This window comes from Dendrobates tinctorius, unplaced genomic scaffold (genome assembly GCF_039654945.1).
Source record: "Dendrobates tinctorius isolate UK_male_01 unplaced genomic scaffold, ASM3965494v1 ptg000011l, whole genome shotgun sequence".
Lineage (NCBI taxonomy): Eukaryota > Metazoa > Chordata > Amphibia > Anura > Dendrobatidae > Dendrobates > Dendrobates tinctorius.
The window spans coordinates 72,410,781-72,433,520 of record NW_027361679.1 but is presented as its reverse complement, the minus strand read 5'-3'; the positions used below and the strand labels follow the sequence as shown (position 1 = coordinate 72,433,520).

Here is a 22,740-nt window from a genome sequence, read left to right as displayed (position 1 = left end):
TTTCTCATCTGCAGAGCTGGGTAACTGTTAATTCTTCTCTGCCCTGCATCTACACTGTTCCTTTCACTTTCCCATCACAAGTGCACATGGGACATTAATCACACATTAGACAATTCCTTCAAACGTCAATATATTGAAAATGCTGCAACAATACATATATGATGTATGAGCAGGGGCGGACACAGACTGTAGTGGGCCCCTGTGCAAGAAATTTTTCGGGCCCCCCCTGCCCTTCATAGGGCAACAAAGTTATTTGTTGTTATCTAATATAGAGGCTATGCAGGGCTGGATATAATATCTGTATAGAATATAATGTAACCCCCCCATAGAATATAATGCAGTCCCCCCCATATAGTATAATATAGCCCCTCCATAGAATACAACGTAGCCCTCCTCATATAGTATAGTGCAGACCCATAGAATATAATATAATACAGCCCCCTATAGAATATAATGTAGCCCCACATAGAATATAATACAGTCCACCTCCCCATATTATATAACACAGCCTCCCCCTATAGAATATAATGTAAAATGTACCGCCCATGGTATATAACACAGCCGCATAGTATATAGCCCAGCACCACATGGTATATAGCCCAGAACCACATGGTGTATAGCCCAGAACCACATGGTATATAGCACAGCCCACCATGGTATACAGCCCAGCCCACCATGGTGTACAGCACAGCATGGTATATAGCCCACCATGGTATAATACAGCCCACCATGGTATACAGGCTGAATACTAAGGTGGGCTGTATAATACAGCCCAGCATGGTATAATACAGCCCAGCATGGTAAATAGCCCCCCCAGAATGGTATAATACAGCCCAGCATGGTATATAGCCCGCCCAGCATGGTATAATACAGCCCAGCATGGTATATAGCCCCCCTAGAATGGTATAATACAGCCCAGCAAGGTATAATACAGCCCAACATGGTATATAGCCCCCCATAATGGTATAATACAGCCCAGCATGGTATAATACAGCCCAGCATGGTATATAGCCCCCCCAGCATGGTATAATATAGCCCAGCATAGTATATAGCCCCCCCAGCATAGTATAATACAGCCCAGCATGGTATATAGCCCCCCAGCATGGTATAATACAGTCCAGCATGGTATATACCCCCCCAGCATGGTATAATACAGCCCAGCATGGTATATAGCCCACCCAGCATGGTATATAGCCCACCCAGCGTGGTATAATACAGCCCAGCGTGGTATAATACAGCCCAGCATGGTATATAGCCCCCCCAGCATGGTATAATACAGCCCAGCATGGTTTATAGCCCCCCCAGCATGGTATAATACAGCCCAGCATGGTTTATAGCCCCCCCAGCATGGTATAATACAGCCCAGCATGGTTTATAGCCCCCCCAGCATGGTATAATACAGCCCAGCATGGTATATAGCCCCCCGAGCATGGTATAATAGAGCCCAGCATGGTATATAGCCCCCCCAGCATGGTATAATACAGCCCAGCATGGTATACAGCCCCCCAGCATGGTATAATGCAGCCCAGCATGGTATATAGCCCCCCCAGCATGGTGTAATACAGCCCAGCATGTTATATAGCCCCCCCAGCATGGTATAATACAGCCCAGCATGGTATATAGCCCCCCCAGCATGGTATAATACAGCCCAGCATGTTATATAGCCCCCCAGCATGGTATAATACAGCCCAGCATGGTATATAGCCCCCCCAGCATGGTATAATACAGCGCAACATGGTATAATACAGCCCATCATGGTATATAGCCCCCCAGCATGGTATATAGAACCCCAGCATGGTATAATACAGCCCAGCATGGTATATAGCCACCCCCCAGCATGGTATAATACAGCCCAGCATGGTATATAGCCCCCCAGCATGGTATATAGCCCCCCGAGCATGGTATAATAAAGCCCAACATGGTATATAGCCCCCCAGCATGGTATAATACAGTCCAGCATGGTATATAGCCCCCCCAGCATGGCATAATACAGCCCAGCATGGTATACAGCCCCCCAGCATGGTATAATACAGCCCAGCATGGTATATAGCCCCCCAGCATGGTATAATACAGCCCAACATGGTATATAGCCCCCCCAGCATGGTATATAGCCCCCTCAGCATGGTATAATACAGCCCAGCATGGTATATAGCCCCCCGAGCATGGTATAATAAAGCCCAACATGGTATATAGCCCCCCAGCATGGTATAATACAGTCCAGCATGGTATATAGCCCCCCCAGCACGGTATAATACAGCCCAGCATGGTATATAGCCCCCCAGCATGGTATAATACAGCCCAACATGGTATAATACAGCCCAGCATGGTATATAGCCCCCCCAGCATGGTATATAGCCCCCTCAGCATGGAATAATACAGCCCAGCATGGTATATAGCCACCCCCAGCATGGTATAATACAGCCCAGCATGGTATATAGCCCCCCCAACATGGTATATAGCCCCCCAGCATGGTATAATACAGCCCAGCATGGTATATAGCCACCCCCCAGAATGGTATAATACAGCCCAGCATGGTATATAGCCCCCCCAACATGGTATATAGCCCCCCCAGCATGGTATAATACAGCCCAGCATGGCATATAGCCCCCCCAGCATGGTATAATACAGCGCAACATGGTATAATACAGCCCAGCATGGTATATAGCCACCTCCCAGCATGGTATAATACAGCCCAGCATGGTATATAGCCCCCCAGCATGGTATATAGCCCCCTGAACATGGTATAATAAAGCCCAACATGGTATATAGCCCCCCAGCATGGTATAATACAGCCCAGCATGGTATATAGCCCCCCCAGCACGGTATAATACAGCCCAGCATGGTATATAGCCCCCCAGCATGGTATAATACAGCCCAGCATGGTATATAGCCCCCCAGCATGGTATAATACAGCCCAACATGGTATAATACAGCCCAGCATGGTATATTGCCCCCCCCAGCATGGTATATAGCCCCCTCAGCATGGTATAATACAGCCCAGCATGGTATATAGCCACCCCCAGCATGGTATAATACAGCCCAGCATGGTATATAGCCCCCCCAACATGGTATATAGCCCCCCAGCATGGTATAATACAGCCCAGCATGGTATATAGCCACCCCCCAGAATGGTATAATACAGCCCAGCATGGTATATTGCCCCCAGTATGGTATAATACAGTCCAGCATGGTATATAGCCCCCCCAGCATGGTATGATACAGCCCAGCATGGTATATAGCCACCCCCCAGAATGGTATAATACAGCCCAGCATGGTATAATACAGCCCAGCATGGTATATAGCCACCCCCCAGCATGGTATAATACAGCCCAGCATGGTATATAGCCACCCCAGCATGGTATAATACAGCCCAGCATGGTATATAGCCCCCCCAGCATGGTATAATACAGCCCAGCATGGTATATAGCCACCCCAGCATGGTATAATACAGCCCAGCATGGTATATAGCCCCCCCCAGCATGGTATAATACAGCCCAGCATGGTATATAGCCCCCCCAGCATTGTATAATACAGCCCAGCATGGTATATAGCCCCCCCAGCATGGTATATAGCCCCCCTCAGCATGGTATAACACAGCCCAGCATGGTATAACACAGCCCAGCATGGTATAATACAGCCCAGCATGGTATATAGCCCCCCCAGCATGGTATAATACAGCCCAGCATGGTATATAGCCCCCCCAGCATGGTATATAGCCCCCCTCAGCATGGTATATAGCCCCCCTCAGCATGGTATAACACAGCCCAGCATGGTATAACACAGCCCAGCATTGTATAATACAGCCCATCATGGTATATAGTCCCCCCAGCATGGTATATAGCCCCCCCAGCATGGTATATAGCCCCCCCAGCATGGTATATAGCCCCCCCAGCATGGTATATAGCCCCCCTCAGCATGGTATAACACAGCCCAGCATGGTATAACACAGCCCAGCATTGTATAATACAGCCCATCATGGTATATAGTCCCCCCAGCATGGTATATAGCCCCCCCAGCATGGTATATAGCCCCCCTCAGCATGGTATATAGCCCCCCCAGCATGGTATATAGCCCCCTCAGCATGGTATATAGCCCCCCCAGCATGGTATATAGCCCCCCTCAGCATGGTATAATACAGCCCAGCATGGCCCCACAGTCCAGTACTCACACTGATTTTAAAAAAAACAACAACACACTCCTCACCTTCTCCTCCTGCCTGCGTTGCTCCTGTCTCCTCTCCTGCACTGCCTGGTACACAGTGAGAGCACCCGCTGTGTCAGAGGGAGCGGGGAATGATGGGAGAGGGAGCGTCAGCTGACCCTCTCTCCTCCATCATTGCCTCCCTCAATGGGGGGTGTGGAGTTGGCACTGGGGGCAGACAGGGGCCCCATAGCGGCTGCATGATGTGCCGCTGGCTGGGGGCCCGTGGGGGAGAGGGTGTCCTAGGCAGCTGCCTGCCCCCAATGCCGGCCCTGCTCATTAGGAGTCAGATACGTCCCGCAGCGCTGCTCTCCTCCTTGCGCTACACAATTAGCCATGCGGTGCTGGAGGGGCCCCTTCAGTGAACGGGCTGCACGGCCCCGTGTATGAGCACTATAAGGTCATCAGGAGGATGTTTGCGCTTTCCGCATTCTTTGTGAGAAGCTTGCTGACAGTTGACTGTATAAATCTAGAAGATTTGCACATCTCTCTGATAATGCATGGAGAAACTTGTGATCAGTTTAGAAGTGATGTGTTTAGTGTTACATTTATACGCACAGTGTATCGATATATACACCATGAAGCAGCACTCAAAGTTGAGCTTATGATTTATGCATTACAGATTTAATTTCTGTGTTTTATAGTTTAAAAATTATAAAGACACGCAAGGATTTTCTTGTTTATCTTACAAATAAGAACATGATTCAGACAAGAATGAAGTAATCTGTTGTAAAATACATCTATTCCAACAAATTGGAGCCTTTCCATTAATTCCCCAGAGTTCCGGATCCTTACACCTAGAGATATACATAAATGTGTATTACACCCCTAGGGGTGTCTTTGACAGTGTCCAGTTTCCAGGGAAACCAAGAAATTCCTGAGGTGTTACCTCCTGACAGGGAATATACTTTTGTTTGTAACATGAGTCACCAGTGGTGATTCATGCAGAGAAGTTATTGGTGCTAATTCACTGGTAACAAGAAAAATACACAAAGAAAGCAAATATAGCATCGATAACAAAAGGTGTTACTAGTGACTTTCTAGATCATTCATTAATGAATCGTAACTGAAGGTATCCAGAAGCTGAGCATAGATTGCTATAGCTATAATGCCATCTACTGGCCATCATATGAAATTGCACAAAGCTTTCCTAGTTTCTATTGATCTTCAGCCATGCCATTCCTAATTTCAAGGGACGGTCTGAAAATAATATTGATTTTAATCCTAAATGTCTATGCATTGTAATAATATAATCGCTTTTCCAATATACTTAGATTGAAAAGTCCCTACTATTCCCTTTCTAATCTATTTGTGAAATATTTGGAATTTTCTCCTCTGACCTTGTGGAGGCATCAGGACCATGGACCACACCTCAATCACCGGACAATGATGGTTTCACCCTCCTTATCTATGAACTGTTCCAATATTTACGGCCACAACTGTTTCTCCCTCTCCAATAATGAACGTTCTGCTTCACGTCACTTGTCTTATCTATTGCATTATTTCTGTGCTGTCTTGTGTATAAATATGTGACTCTTCAGATTTTGTATTAGTCTAGCCTGATGAAGAGACCTGAGTAGTCTCGAAAGCTTGCAATGTGTTACCATCTTTTCAGTTAGCCATCAAAAGGTATCAACCACTGAGGGCTCTCAATTCTGAATATTTTTCTATCTACTGGCTAACACGGTACAAAGATATCGTATATCTTTCCTGCAATCTATTTGTGGAAAAACGTGAAGGATCCACACCTCGCCACCCCATCTGATGTCAATATTACATGGGATCACGGTAAGGTCTCCCCACTTGTACCAATGTGACGTTCCGCACCCCCTAGAGACGTAAGGTCAGCTTGGCACAGTTTTACATGGACACCCCACTGTCCACATGAGCCCAGGGAGGCACGGGGAGAAAAGATAGTGGCCCATGCAGTCACTGATGTGGCACCAACCTCACTTACAACCCTGACAGGCTGAGAGGCCCCTTTCACTAGCACAACTGAAACAGAACCTTATCATCCCAGTAGGACTGCCACCAGTTCCTCGTTCGATATACGCCTGGTCCATTAACAGGATTATATCAGGCCAGAAACCCGCCCCAGTAGCATGTTAGATTAGGCCGAGAAAGGGACGTGTGGATTGAGATAAAAGAGCAGCCAAGGTTAAATTATATATTTAATCGCCTTAAGGGCACACTAGACAATACACTATATACGTATATACAGTATATAAGTGCTTCTCACAAAATTAGAATATCATCAAAAAGTTAATTTATTTCAGTTCTTCAATACAAAAAGCAAAACTCATATATTATATAGAGTCATTACAAACAGAGTGATCTATTTCACGTGTTTATTTCTGTTAATGTTGATGCTTATGGCTTACAGCCAATGAAAACCCAAAAGTCATTATCTCAGTAAATTAGAATAATTACCCAAAAAACCTGCAAAGGTTTCCTAAACATTTAAAAAGGTCCAGAGTCTGCTTCAGTAGGCTCCACAATCATGGGGAAGACTGCTGACTTGACAGATGTCCAGAATGCAGTCATTAACATACAATACATACAATGAACCGTATGGGTAGGATAAGTGATGGATTAACCGGAAAGTGCCTGGCTCTTTCTTAGGAACCACGCCCAGAGGTGATAAATGGAAATTGACAAAGGGTGGTGCTGTAAAAGGACCTGGCACCATGCCACATACAATTTATTTTTCCAATTTCTTTTCTATCACCTCTAGACGCAGTTCAACAGATTTTAAATTATTCACCCAAACACAACCCTCACCCATAAACTGCGGGATTAAAAAAAACATGTTTTTTAATCTTGCAGACTTTAAGACAGTTAGCAGCTTGCCCATCCTGCAATCTAGGTACTGTTCTAGCCACCGCTGCATGTTCTCCAAACATGAATAACATTGGTCTGAGTGGCAGCACTTGTCCGATTTATACGCTTCTGTGACTCTGATCTTACACTAGCTATACTATGATATATGGTCTTCTCTCCTATAAAATATACTAGCACTGTACCTGTTACTGGTACAGTGCTTATGAAAATAACTTTGCATCCATATGCAAATGAGGAGACTTTGGTGCACCTATGGTGTGGGTATACCTTTAACTTCTTCCCTAAATGTATGTCTTAGGGACTGGCCTAGCTTAATGGACAATGTTGTTCACTCCTAGAGTGAATGCTGCCTTGCCTGTGTGTGCATGCATGCAGAAGGAAAGTGGCTGTGCCAGTGGCTTGTGCACACAGTGGCTGGACACATTCCTCTACCTCACTCTCTGTATAGTCCACTTGTTGCATTTGTTGGTGTACAAGTGGAATCAGCAGAGAGGAACTAGGAAGGACAATGCGCCCAACCACTCTATGCGTGTGCTACCAGCACAGCCACCATCAGTGTGTGTGTGCACGCACATGCTGGACAGTTTTTACTCTAGGAGTGCGTGCTGTCTGTCATGATCCAGTGTTGGATCTGGCAGTATTAAAAGCACAAAGTGAACTTTTTTTACTTTGGTTAAGTTCAAAGGTGTTTTGACTGTCCCCGGTGGTGGTTGTGGTATTGCACTTTGGGTTTTTGTGCACTTAATTAGGTATCAGGTGTGACACCCTATAAAGGTGTGCTAGAGGGGTGCAATCACTGCCTGTGATATTGTGAGTTGTGTTCACTCTGTTTTGGGAGAGCCTGGATGAAGGATGGAGCTGGTGAGGAGTCCTGCGCAGCTTAGCCAGGGGGGACGTGTTGCAGCTATGGTGTCTGGACGAAGGGCTGGCATGGCGTGGTGGAGTCGCAGTGATGGTGTCAGCGGGAAGTGTCTGCATGGGCTGGTGGAGTGGCGACTATGGAGAGTGGCACTCACCATGTGGGACTTGGCCGCTGAGCTGGACTCAAGCATGCTCGACTTCGTGTCAGCAGCTGAACTCATCCTTGGGACTCTGGTTCTAAGCAGCTGCAACTGGTGTTGGACTCTGCTCCAAGGCTGCACTAAGGTGAAGGATCCTGTTATGGTGATGGATCCAGGTGGAGGAGAAGATGCACTCAGGTGGAGGGCTCTGTTGCTAGGAGCGCATGCAACAGAGCAAAGCTAAGTGGTGTTTCCCCTGTATTGTCTCTTTCCTCATGTGTGTTATTAGTGCAGTGGTGGGATTAGTCTCCGCACCGACCCATTCCCTAGTGAGGGTTTAGGGTCAGGGTGAGCAAGGGCGTTGAGGTACGCGTGCGGCGCCCGGTGCGAAACCGGCATAGGGAACGTTAGGAGTGCAGGGACACTGGCTCAGGGGAGCTCAGGAGGTCTCCAATTCCCTTTTCCCTATTGCAGGGCCCACCATTGTTAAAGTTTCCCAGGTTCCCCCTTTATTATTTGATTATTGTATGTATAACGTGTAATACCTAAATTCGCCAGGTGGAGGCGGCGTATCCACCTGCACGTTTTATTATTTAAATTCGCCCCACTGGAGGCGGTGTATCCAGGGTCACGTGTGTCACATGGGTTCGCCATGCGGAAACATCTGCGTCCAGACACACGTGATCATGACACTGTCCATCACAAGCCAAGGCAGTTTTCAGGATGTAAATTGAGGGGGCATAATGGTGTACCAGCTAATGGCCAATTAAGGGAGCATAATGCTGCACCCTACTCATGGCCAATTGAGAGGCATCCAGCTCATTGCCATGCCATAAGTGAACTGAAGCTCTCTTATTTGCACATGGATTAGAAGATTTTTTTTTTTAACAAGCACTGTACCAAGTAACAGATCCAGTGCTAGTATGATTATTAAAGGGGTGACGTTCGATATGTGGCTCCAGATTCTTTTCTGTATAAGGCTCTTCCAACAGCATTTTCCAGGCTAATGAGGGTTTCTCCAAGTCTCTCTGGGGTGTTGACCTTAGCAATAGCATCCCACAAAGGATCTATCTTACTGGTTTCTGTATCCTCCTCAGGCTCCCTCCTTATATCCAGTGGTAGGCAGACAGGTTGGAGGGTTTTCTGCCCACCCCAACCTGGGAATGGTATCTTGGAGATCAAAGCACTACAGGGTGTGATTTGCAGCATTTGGAGAGGAGTTGGGTCATTAATGGACATTCTGGAAAAGTCTACAGGAGTTCATCAAAGAAGCATGGACACATTCAGGCTGCAGGTAATAACTGAGCTAATTCAATTATCCAACCTTTTGTAAGGAAATTAAGACTAGATAAGACAGGCAATACACAGAATTATGCAGAGCAAAAAGACAACACTCCTAAAATCAGTAAAAATATGAACATAGACAGAATGATACCCCACACACCATATCACACCATCATAAGAGCCATTATACAGAGGACTTGGTGACTCTGATGAGCAGTTTAGTTACTGACGCCACTGCTCATCTCAGGCGCTGGGTCTTGTGGACCTAGAGTGGCTGCTGCTACAGACTGTGTACTGTTGTTCTCTGAACAAGGCTCCATAGCCTTTGGACGTCGGATTCGGGGATCGTTGTAGGAATGCCATGGACTACGTTTAATCTGCATGTTTTTTTTATTTAAAAACTTAACTGGTGAACCAGGGAAAGTGTAGGGGAGTTTTTATTCAAATACATTTTCTTTTCTGACTGTTTTTTCGTTATTTGGTGTCTGATAGACACCTCTCTACTACTAACCACAGGGGCATGATGTCAGCTGTGTTTTTGGACATTTCACAGCTGACATCAACTCCAAATTCCATTACCCCGATTTCCACCACAACAGGACAATCGGGAAGAGCCAGGCAAAGCGCCAGAATTGGCTCAGCTAATGCAATTCTAGGTCGACTGCGGACTGGTATTTTTAGACTGGAAAGGGCCCAATAAGCAAGGAGCTTTCCAACCTGATAATGCAAGGCCTGCAGCTGTCTGCTAATATGGCCTGGTTACCAAAAATAGGGGGGGACCCCACGTCGTTTTTTTCATTTATTTATTAGAAATACCGAGGAAAAATGTGTCAAGAACAAAGATTTAATATGATATATAGAAATTTTATTAGTTACCAGATACACACAAAAGAGTAAAAACTTACAAAAAATTACAGGCACATAAAAGAAAGCCTGGCAGGCGAGAACTCCCAATAATATTGTGGGTACCCTAATTAAGAGATGCGATATTGTTAGGTGACACAAAAAATTATATTTTGAGTATAGAGAAAATCTCCAAAGGAAATAGTCCAGAAATCACCATCCAAGTAAAATAGGAAAGCATCCGAAAAGTAAAACCCACAATAGTACAATTAGTAAGAAGGTGTATCACATTATTGAGTACATATGCATAGGTCATTATTTAAAAGGGTGTAAAAATTCCTATATATTGAATAGCAAGGTACATCAGATGTATGATATAAATATAATAGGGGCACTTACCCACCAGGCACCCGACGCGCGTTTCACAGTTGCTACGACAGGAATCAGGTTTATTTATTGGAGTAAACATCCTTAGGTTCATATGAAAGGGTCTAAAGGGTGTACATTTATTATATGTAGGGGGCTCGTGAAATTATTTATCTGCAAGACGTTTATTCTATTTATTCTATTACACTCCTGCTTCCATAGAAGTGGACAGAGCAAAGTTACACATTTTTAAAGGAACAGTGGTTTAAAGTGTGACACCAATAATAAATTGTGCAGATGTAAAGTAGACATGTGGGAAATGTTATTTATTATTTATTTTGTGTGGTATAACTCTCTGATTTAAGGGAATAAAAATGTAAAGTTTGAAAATTGGGAAATTTTCAATTTTTTTTGTCAAATTTTCGATATTTTGAGAAATATACGCAAATCATATTGACCAAAATTTACCACTAACATGAAGTACAATATGCCATGGAAAAAACATTCTCAGAATCAGTGGGCTCTGTTGAAGCGTTCTGGAGTTATTACCACATAAAGTGACAGTGGTCAGATTTAAAAAAATTTGGTCTGGTCACTAAGATCAAAATTTGCTTTGTCACTAAGGGTTTGTAAGGGCACCGTTACACTTAGAGATGCACCAGCGATCCTGACAACGATTTGGATCGCTGGTGCATCGCTAAGTGGTCGCTAGTGAGCTGCCACACAGGCAGATCTCACCAGCGACATATCAGGGGTCGGGGGTCGTTACCTGTCAGACGCGGCGATCCTGACATCCTCCCGCCCGCGTCCACACGTCGCTCGTCGGCACCACAGGAAGCCCAGCAGGAAGCACCCGACGAGAAATGATCCAGGACGTTCTCGCGTGACCAGCGCTGAGCAGCGGGGGAGCCGGTCGGAAGTAAGTATCAGACATAGCGATATCGCTGGCAATATCGCTGCTACGTCACAAAATAGGTGACGTTACAGCGATATTGCTAACGATATCGCTATGTGTAACGGGGGCTTTAGGGTTTAAAAGTATTTTCTATAATTGTTTGTCCTTGGTAGAGTGCAGTTACAGCACACTTCTTTTATTCTCTCCATTTTTTCCTTTCTCAGCAGTTAAACCTCAACATTAATAGAATGTGCTAAATTTGCCGTGTTTCATATAAGCTTTCATATACGCATCTGAGGGCTTTATTTCCTTTATAAATAGACTGATGCCTGATGTAATGCAAAGTCTTCATTCAGCTGCAAATTAACACTATACATCTGTTCAGTAGAAAAGTACAGAAATGGCTTTGCTCCTACCTCGCGTTTACTCCTGCTAACACTATAAAAATGCTAACCAGGCAATTAGGCTGACCATAAAATCACGTAAACAGCAACATAAACTAATAAAAAGCCTCCTAAAAAAAAAAAAAAATCTTTATTTTTATATAGCGCTAACATATTCCGCAGCGCTTTACAATTTGCACATATTATCATCACTGTCCCTGATGGGGCTCACAATCTAAATTCCCTATCAGTATGTCTTTAGAATGTGGGAGGAAACCGGAGTACCCGGAGGAAACCCACGCAAACACGGGGAGAACATACAAACTCCTTGCAGATGTTGTCCTCACACAGTTCATAAATATTAGATCTTTGTTCAAATCTTTATCTATATCATGAAGACATATTACTAAAGAGAACACATAGAAAATGCCGCCCAGTCAGTTATTCAGGTTGTGGTAGGTGGGACAGTCACAATATGTACTTACGATTTCTACTCTCTATCATTAATAGTGAGTATTAGGGCTCATTCAGTGGCACAACATGAAGCTCATGGGCCCTAATGTAAAAACTCCAACGACCCCCAATTATTGCAAGTCTTTAATAATATTGGTCTTTTCTTAGGGCAAAGGAACTTTTTGGGCCCCTTAGGCTTCAGGGCCTGGGTGCGATTGTAACCCCTGCACCTATTGTAGTTACGTCCCTTGCCTCATTAGAACTTGAATTTTTTTTTTGCATATTGGTAAAAAACAAACATTTTTTCTTTTTTATCAGTTTGCTAGATCCAATTTTATTTAATTATTTGCAATCACTCCACATAAAAACAGACATGCCCATAGATCATATTGGATAGCACATGAACACGAAAAATGGAAGTCTGAATAAAGCCTTAAAGAGGTTGCCCACTACTAGGACAACCCCTTCCTAAGCTAAATGTTCGGCCCCGATAAAATAATGAAGACTATACTCACCTCTCGTGCCGGCGCCGTTCCTGTGTGTTGGCACTAGCGGGCCCAGGACTGTGATGCGGTGTTGTGACACATGACGCCGACACCCAATCAGTGCTGCTGTCACTGTCTCCACCTTTGGACAAACTAAACATGAAGAGGAAGTCTGGGATCAGCTGCAGCCGGGACTTCCTCCTCATGTTCAGTTCCTATGAAAGAGGAGACAGTGACCCCATTGTGTCTTGTGTCACAACACTGCATTACAGCCCTAGGGAGAGCAAATGTGGACACCGCAGGAACAGAGTATAGGCTTTATTATTTTCTCAGGGCCAAACATTTAGTTTAAGAAGGGGTGGTCCACTACTAGGAGGTAACCAACATAGTCTGACACTGTGACTGTTATCCCAGCCTTGTGTTACATGGACTGACTGCTCAACCGCTTAAGATAATCAATAAAGTTTAATTTTCTGTTGAAAATGGAAGTGCAGAAACAGGGGTTTAATAAAGTGATAAAAGAAATACTGATTCTGGGGCTGCAGTTAATGAAAACTGCTACCTGCTGTGCATCTAAAGACGCAGCTGAACTGTGTGGTTTTTATGCTTTTTTCTATAGGGAGCGTGGAAAAACGCATGTAAAAATGCGCAATTGCTTTTTTTAAGTGCAGAATCAAAGCATTTGTGTACTATAAAAACACATAAAGAATGCTGCAAATCTGTACCAAAAAAGCTTCAAACAAGGAGGAAAACACATAAAAAAAGCAGCAAAACTGCAGAAGATTGTTTGGTGCTAGCATCTGCAGAAACACAGTCTTCTACTATAAATGAATGAAGAACAAAAAAAGAAATGAATAGGTCCCAACCGTTCTGGATATATCGGGACAGTCCCGGATATGGGTCTATGCCCTGCAATCCCGGCCATGTGCTGAATGTCCCTCACTGCTTCCATGCCCACTCTGCATCTCCTCTTGCCAGGGTAGGAAGAAATGACAACTGGGTGTGGCTTGGGGGCGTGACCAGGGGGTGTGGTTAAAATTTGCCACTTAGTTTGTCCCTTTTTCTGGTCTGATAAACAATTTACAAAACAAATAAATACCGTAGGTGTGTACAAATAAGTCATGAATCCTACAATGAGAGTACCACACACCACAAAAATAAAATGTTTAAGTTAAAATTACATATTTAATCACATTACACACACACGCGCACACAAATATACAGTTTGTGAAATAAGTATTGAACACGTCACCAATTTTCTTTGTAAATATATTTCTAAAGGTGCTTTTGACATGAAATTCTCACTAGAAGTCGGTAACAACCGATCCAATCTACACAGGCAAAGAAATCAAACCACTGATGACAGAGAAAAAGAATTGCACACATGACGAAAAAGCCATGGAAAGTCATGACACCAGCTGAAGTCTATCAGTAATTAGAAAGCAATCCGGCCACTTAGTTATAAATAATATCACTATATATATATCACACAAGAAACATCTGATGGTAAAAACATACACACGGATGACACACTGATGGAAACAATGATCACACCGGTACCGTTTTTTCGTGTTTTATACGAACATGTGAAAGAGGCCTTATAAAAACTTTACAATAAGCAATACATTTCATGGTTTTGATGAGCTGCTACTAGTACGAATACATGTTGTAATAGTAAACCCATATATGAATAAAAAATAATACAAAATGAATGAGCGAAAAATATGAATAAAAATAATACAATTTCAATAATATTGTAACATTTATCAGCAGTAGCTGCTAGTCAACATATGTACTTAATTCTGCTCAATATGAAATTATAAAATTGATATATAATAATTAGCAGAATTCAAATTGGCCTATTGGTTTGGCGCTCCACAGCCATCAGAGATTCCCGTGTGTCCCCTTGGGAAAGTTTACTGCCCACCCCTGTTCTAGTCTGACTTTGATTAAGTACACCTTGTGTAGTACTGAGTGACAAGTCAAAATATCAGAGTATTTGCTGTTTTTATTCCCTTCATGGCAGCACAGCACCAAAACCCAGATAGTAACGTGATCAGAAACCCATGGTCAATTAAATTATGTATATGAATGGGAGCCAAAATGGAGAAAAAGGAGTACAAACCAATCGCTGAGCAATTCAGTGATACATGATACACCATGATTAAGGCTTGTTGCTGAAACGCGTTGGTTTAACACACTTGGACCTTTTTGATTTCATGTTACCCACACTGGTTGCATGCTTTTCAGTGGTTTAAATAAAAATTACGGTAGTTTTTTATTCTACTTTGCAAGTGGATCATTTCACCGCTGGAGACTATTTTCCTTTCTTTGCACACTTGGAGATAAAAGTGTATGTAAACCCGCGCTGCTGAGGATCCAATATACGCTAGGAAACCAGATGTGGTATGGATGCTGTTTTTCCAACGCGTTTCAAGGTAATCAAACCTCTTCATCAGGACAAAGCACAATGATGAAGCGGTATGATTACCTCAAAACGCATTGACAAATAAAACCGCACCCATACCACATCTGGTTTCCTATCATATATTGGATCCTCAGCAGCGCGGGTTTTATATCCACTTTCATCTTCAAATCTTCAAGTGTGCTTACTATACTTTTGGTGGATCTGCAGCCGCCGTCTTTGCTTACAAGCTAACAAAGGGGTTGTGACTGTCACAACTCACCAGCTGAGCAAATCCCATTTGACTCTTTCCTTTGGAATCCAGATGAGAACCTATTGCGCTTATTGTTATTCCAGTTTTTTATCTACACGTTCTCTCTAACATGGCTGTATCACTTCTCAGACTATCCCATAGTGTATATAATGTACACTCCCTGACAGAAGTTATGTCGTTTATCCATGTTATGTAAATAAAAGCTTATAACCTGACGTTAAATTAATCCATTGGTTGTATAAATTATTCTTCTGAAAGCTGAAACCCTCCGAAATGTGGTTTAGGTTAAGAAAATAAATTGGCATCAATGCAGAAATATTCGGCATTTAATGGACACAGAATGGTCAGATTTTGGCAAGACAAAAGTTTTGTCGGCCACAAAGTAATGTGATATTCAAACAAATAATTAACTTAAAATACAAATATATGTTGCATAACATTGGTGAAAGAATTTGTGGTGCTATTAGAGTCATATTTAATATTTTGTGTGACTTCCATGAGCTTGAAGGACTTCATCCATGCGGTTCAACAATGATTCATACAATTGTTAATGAATTCATCAGGAATAGCAATGAATGCAGTCTTACATGCCTCCCAGAGTTCATCTAGAGTCTTTGGTTTTGTCTTCCATGCTTCCTCTTTTATCCTACCCCAAAATGTAACCATCTATTTTCCTAAATGTGCCATATACTTTTGACTTCAGAAGAAACTGTACAACAACGAGCTACAACCCATCCAGAAAACTTTCGGTTCAAATAGGGTTTATTGCAGATAAAATTGCTTTCATGAACAAGAGACAAGATACCATAAAGACAGCAAAAACAAGTAAAACGTGCCAGAAGACATATAAGTAGTAACACCAATTCATTAAGTTGCTGGAAGAGGTAAAGCCATTACGTCTTGCTGACTTCCTCTTCGGGAGGCAAGACATAGCTTTTAGTCATCTGTTCCTCTGAGTTAATATTTAGCTGTTAACACCCACTCACATCATGGGAATTTTGTTAGGAACACATCATTTAGACCATGTAAACAAAACAAAAGCATTTTTGGGAGTATAACGCAATGTAAACTGTTCTTTACAATGAGTGCGACACATTCCTACCATCTACAGATTGTAGTATAGCCAACATCCATCCTTGGTTTCTACTGCTATTATCATTTTGATATTTTTAATGCGATACTGTGAAACATGACCACTTCCATAGCCTGGATACATGGCTGCAATATGTATCAGTTTTGCGCTATTCATAATACAGCCAGAACTGTTAGTCTTAAATTATTATTGGTGATGTTGTCTAAGGGGTAAGGTTTCTCCTTGTGGAGAGTGACATGCCAGCTCGGGCTTGTCAAAGTAAGGAGGCTTATTCACCATGCAATGCCCCTCTGGTAATTTTAATATGCGAATTGCCTCTTCAGTGAGAATGAGGACTTGAACTCTATAGCGCCACCTGTTGGTAGCAGAGATCCTACAAGTCACAATCAACCCTTTATCCTAAGTCATATTACAAGACTCATTAATGGGTCAATTGTGACTTGTAGGATTGCTACTACCAACAAGTGGCGCTATAGAGTTCAAGCCCTCTTTCTCACTGAAGAGGCAATTTGCATATTAAAATTACCAGAGGAGCATTGCATGGTGAATAAGCCTCCTTACCTTGACAAGCCCGAGCTGGCATGTCACAGGCCGAAACGTCTATTATTTTCTGGCTGCATTAAAAAATCCAAAAAAATATTCTAGAAGTTGAGTGCCAAGTTTTCTTTATTATTCATGTATGGTGTGGGGCCTTAATTGAGCACCTTCTGAAGTTGTGCATACGCTGTTTTTCCTTTGCTATAGAGTTCAAGTCCTCTTTCTCACTGAAGAGGCAATTTGCATATTGGTGATGGTGTATTTATTGTATTGGTAAAGTAGTTACGGTAAATGGAATCTGTCAGCAGTTTTTGCTACCTCACCTGAGAGCAGTATAATGTAAGAAAAGAGACCCTGAATCCAATTATGTATCACTTAGTTTACTGGGTGCAGCGGTTGTGACAGAATCAGAGTTTTTAGGTGTAGCATACTGCAGAACCGAGAGAGTTATCTCCGCCCACACCAGGTATGCATATTGTATATTGACAGTGAGCTGCTAATCACAGGAAGGGGTGTGGTTGGTATAGCAGTCATGTGAACAGCAGTCCAAGTAGTGATAGTTTCCAGGTGATAAAACCTTCATTGTAAGTAAACAACAACACGCAGCCTGATAAGTGATAGATCACTAAAATCTGTGTTTCAGCCCCTATGGGCTCATTTCCACTTATGATGCAATCAGACGAGTGCAATCCGATAAAAAAAATCAGATTGCACTCACCCCAATGTTTCTCTATGGTGCAGCTCAAATCTGCGACTATTTTCTCATGCTGATTCATGTGTGTTAACATGCTCAGCTTCTACCATCTTCTCTGATATAAAGCGCCCTTACGTTCCTCTTCTGATTGATATCAGACTCTGGGTTACACTATGCTCTGTATGTGAGCTGGAAGTCTGTTCTATAATGTAAGCTTCATTCTGACGCTGGATTGACTTACATAGTAAAAGCCACCTCCATATCGCAAAGTGCGCAGTGTGACCCGGGTGGCTGCAGAGTGGTGACGTCACTGAGCAGAGGAGCGGAATGGTGCTGGATCCCAGAGAAGGCGGCGGTAGGTGAGAGTACTAACACACTACATTACATACACACAGATTTAGTAAAAAAAAACTCAGTTGGAGGGCTCATTTAAGAAAGAGATCTTTTGGTGATTCTCTCATTTCTAAAGAAATGTTGAAAACTCCAAATACAGATTTCATCATTGTAATAATTTCCCAATCCTCTACTGAAACATTAACTCCTTGCATATTAGACTACTGCATATAAACTTTGGTAGCAGAATACTGTTATAGTTTATAACTGCCTGTGTTCAATGAATGGAGCTTACTTACATAAAATAATAATAATAATAATAATAAATATACATTTATATAATAACCAATTTCTTAATTTCTAAAGGACTGAGAACCAGAACTTTACGTTAAATTACTGGTCGATACAAAATCTATGACATTATACGAACATATTTAGCATCATTTGGATGCAGGTATTTTACGCTGACTTACCTTTTCCAGTTTGACAGGACTAGCAGTAATCACTGACATGGGATACTTGGTGGATAGCCTTTTTCCTTCTAAGCGTTGCCCCATATATCTGTCATTCAATCCTATGAATGTGGCAGATTTTTCTACCACCGCATCTCGGAAACTTTTAAAGTCAGGACTTCTACAAAGAATTGGAGTGCTTGTCACCGTCGGGTTGCATACTTCCACCTTCCAACACATCTTTTCTCTCCCTGGATTGTAATGTTGATCCATCACATTCCAGCTGCTCGAAACATAGCTGTGACTGCTGTATGGGCAGCAATTTGGATCAGGCACATAATGGCTTGTCATGGGGACATCAGATCCGAAGGTTCCATTTTTTTGCATTTGATGGCACAATCCAGCCCCTTGATTGTGAAGATAAGTTGTGTCTCTTGCAGTGGCAGATGCCAGTGTCTTCCCTTGGGCTGTATTTTTGCTTTTCTTGATGCCATTGCTCATTGCTGTGCAGATGTTTGAACATGACACTGTACTCTGGGCAGAACAGCCTGCCTCAGTCTTGAGTTTGTTACAGGCAGGCTGTGTGTCTTCTCTCACAGGAGAACTTGGCCTCCTAACGTCACATGCCTTTCTGCTTGCAGCTAAGAAAGTTTTCTCTGCCAAGCAGCACGCCTCCTGTGATCGCTCAGCACATTTGCTTGGTGACTTCAGCTGGATATAGAGGAAGGAAGTTTTCATCTGTTGCTGCTCTGCCATTTCCTCAGCATGAGCTTGTCAAGAGACAGTTGTATGTCCTACCATGGAAAAGTATCTAACCTTTCCCGAGACCACCCTGAAGTCCTCATCTTCCGAACACCGCATACCTAAAGCAACAAGGAATACGTTTTAATGCCAATACTCCAGACAATCTCAATAAGAGCAATTTATTCTCTGAGAACACACTTTTCAAATGTGACAAGCACTTCTCAATAAATGGAAAAAAAATTGTAAATGTAAGTTGCCGATCTTGGTCTACTTTCACACTATTGTATTTTGGTCAATATACTAACTAAAGTATGCAAGTTTCAAAGTAGCTTTACTCTTTTTCCAAGGCATAAAAGGAAACCTGCCACCTCCAAGAACACTATTTATCTGCAGATACAGTGTTAACCTGCAGGAAAAAAGCATTTTAATTCATGTGTGGCAGATTTACTGGAGCAGCGGCTACAGAGAGAAAACTAGAGTTTTATTCTCCCAACAGCCTCTTGCTTTCAGTCATCACTATATTGTGAAGTTTCTGTAATCATTTCTGACACATTGATGGACAGCCAGCTCTATGGTGTGTGTGAAGACTATGAGCAGTGACTGAAACTGCTCCCTGCAGTGCTGCTATTTACCTGCAGATTACCACTATATAGTTGTGAAGATAAAAAGTGTTTTTGGAGGTGACACGCTTCTTTTAAACATGTTTATTCAGCCATTCTTTAATTATATGTGTTGGTGGAAATTTGTTTTTCCAAACTTTTATTGGTTTTTCAATAAATGGGGAAAGTAAGGGGGAGGAAAGAAGGGTGGGAAGGGGGGGGAGGTGAGAGGTAAAGGGAAGGAAGGAAAAAAGAAAGGACAACAAAGTCCAAATGTAAAGATAACATGAAAATGAAACATGCTAATGCAGAAACACATTGTAAAATGAACTCTATCAAAGGTAGGTATATAAGCATATAACCTATTAAATCTATACCAACCAAAAGACCCAGACCCAAGGGGTCTTAGGCAGGTGCACTCCAGTTGCAGCCTTAAGTAAACAACTCCAGCCATCTGAACCAATTCCTGGCATATTTGGCAAATTGATCATGCATATTTGCAAATTTTAGTTCAAAGGAACGATGAAGACTAATTTTGTCTATAATGTCATTAATTTGCGGGGATTTGGGGTTTTTCCAAAGGAAAGTGATATTGTGTTTAGAGACTAATAAAATATGCATAATCAATAGTATGTTAGTAAGATCAATTGTATCAGCGCCCAGGGAGAGAAGGGCCAGTTGAGGAGACAAAATAAGTCGTGTTCCTAGGATAAGATCAATAAGGTTTGAAACCTTTCTCCAAAAAGGAACAATTTTGGGACATTGCCAAAAGATGTGCAGGATATTTCCAGGCCTACCACAACCCCTCCAACAGAGTGGAAAATTGTCAGGATTGATTTTATGGAGTCTTACTGGGGTGTAATACCATCTCGTTAAGAGTTTGAAGTGGGTCTCTTGTAGTGATAAGGAAATGGTAGAGGCGTACGAGAGGGAACATGCCTGTTCAAGGTCAGGAGGGTCAATTATTGTATGCAATTCTTTTTCCCGTTTGAAAGTATTTTGAGTCTTGACCACTGCAAAGCTATTACACCATTTGTATGTATACTCAAAACTCCAGAAAATATTATGATCTATATTACAAATAAGATTAACTGCTGGTTCAGAAATTCTTGGCGAGATAGCAAGGAACTCATGGAGTATGTCCTTGAGGATGACATATTGTAAGAAAGCAGGAGTAGAAGATTGAAATCTTTTCTTGAGTTTGTTGTAAGGTGTACAAATGGCTCCATCGTATAAATCTGAGTTTTTTGAGCCCAAGTTCAGACCAAATGGGGTCAATAGTCTGACTGGATGCTTGAAAAATAACTGATAAGGCCTGATTTTTTAATGTGACTTCTTTGTTAGTGCCTCTTTTTGGAACAGAATTTTTTTTCCAGGCCTCAGAAATAGCTTGAAAAATCGGGTGAGAATTTTTGATTACTTTTTTATGAAGGAGCTGGTTCAGAATTAGTAGATGAAGAGGTTTATAATTGTTGAAAAACAATTCTAGTTCATGCCAAGCTGGAGTCGATTCGTGTGGCCACCAGTATGCGCTTTGTTTAACCAAATTTGCAGTGTAATATGCCGCAATATTTGGAGAACCAGCTCCACCATAAGATTTGTGGTTGTATAGAATGTTTTTTGCTATTCTGGGTTTTTTATTATCCCATATAAAGGAGTTCAATGAGGCTTGAAGATTTGTAAGAGAAGAAGTGGGAATTTTTAAAGGAAGTGAACGGAGTAGATATAGGATTTTTGGAAAAATGTACGATTTGACCATCATGATTCTTCCCCACCAAGAGAGTCCACCATCTTTAGAAATACGGAATTCGTTAATAATCTTTTTAGTAAGGAGCTCCAAGTTTATTTTTATTAGAGAGTCTATATTTTTGACAAATTTTAGGCCTAAGTATGTCAGCCCATCAGTAGCCCAACCCATCAGCCCATCAGTAGCCCAAGGTGAGAGGCCCTCAATTTCCTCTTGATCTACTCCCAGATTAAAGCCAAGCATTTTTGATTTCTTGTCGTTTATTTTAAAATAAGAGATCCTTGAAAAATTCTTGAATAGGTTTTGTAAGGCAGTGATAGTCGCTTGGATTAGTGAGGGTAAGAAGGATATCGTCTGCATATAAAGCGATTTTAAAATCTCTATGCAAGGTCTTAATTCCCGAGATCTCTCTATTGTCTCTGATTAGATGGGCCAAAGGCTCGATAGCCAGTGCAAATAACAGTGGCGACAAGGAACAACCTTGTCTAGTCCCGTTTGCTATTCTGAACGCAGAGGAAAAATGATTGTTAGGGTACCGTTACACTTAGCAATGCACCAGCGATCCCGACAACGATATGGATCGCTGGTGCATCGCTAAGTGGTCGCTAGTGAGCTGCCAAACAGGCAGATCTCACCAGCGACATAGCAGGGGTCGGGGGTCGTTAATTACCTGTCAGACGCGGTGATCCTGATGTCCTCCCGCCCGCGTCCACGCGTCGCTCGTCGGTTTGTTTAGGAAACTAATTTGTCTGACGGTGGGCACATAAGTATTGACTATTGTGAAGGTGTGGCCGTTCAAGTTGCAAATGAGGATATGGTAATGGCCTTTTTCATGTTTAGCTTCAGAAAGAAGTTCAAAGGAGAGCGAATTACCAATCATGGTTAAAACCCCAGCTTTTTTCCGTGGGCTGCAAGACTCAAAAACAAATGGGAAATTTTTATGATTTATAGAAGGGTGGTTGTCTTTTTTGAACTTTGTTTCTAGGAGGCATACTACATCAGGATGTAACCCGTTAACCTCTTTACAGATAGAAAATCTTTTCCAAGGGCTATTTAGCCCCCTGACATTGTATAATACGAATTTTATTTTCATCTTTTGAGAGTGGCCGGGA

The 22,740-nt window shown here is 42.5% G+C and overlaps 1 protein-coding gene across 1 annotated transcript in view; it reads right to left on the bottom strand.

The window, feature by feature from the left end:
- LOC141047947 (uncharacterized) overlaps nucleotides 1–19,386 on the bottom strand; it is a 129,520-nt gene extending 110,134 nt beyond the window's left edge. The window contains exon 1 of the mRNA XM_073543315.1: nucleotides 18,560–19,386. Coding sequence (XP_073399416.1) covers nucleotides 18,560–19,294 — 735 coding nt within the window. The 5' untranslated portion in view covers nucleotides 19,295–19,386. The remainder of the gene's footprint in view (nucleotides 1–18,559) is intronic.
- Between the last annotated feature and the right edge of the window lie 3,354 nt (nucleotides 19,387–22,740).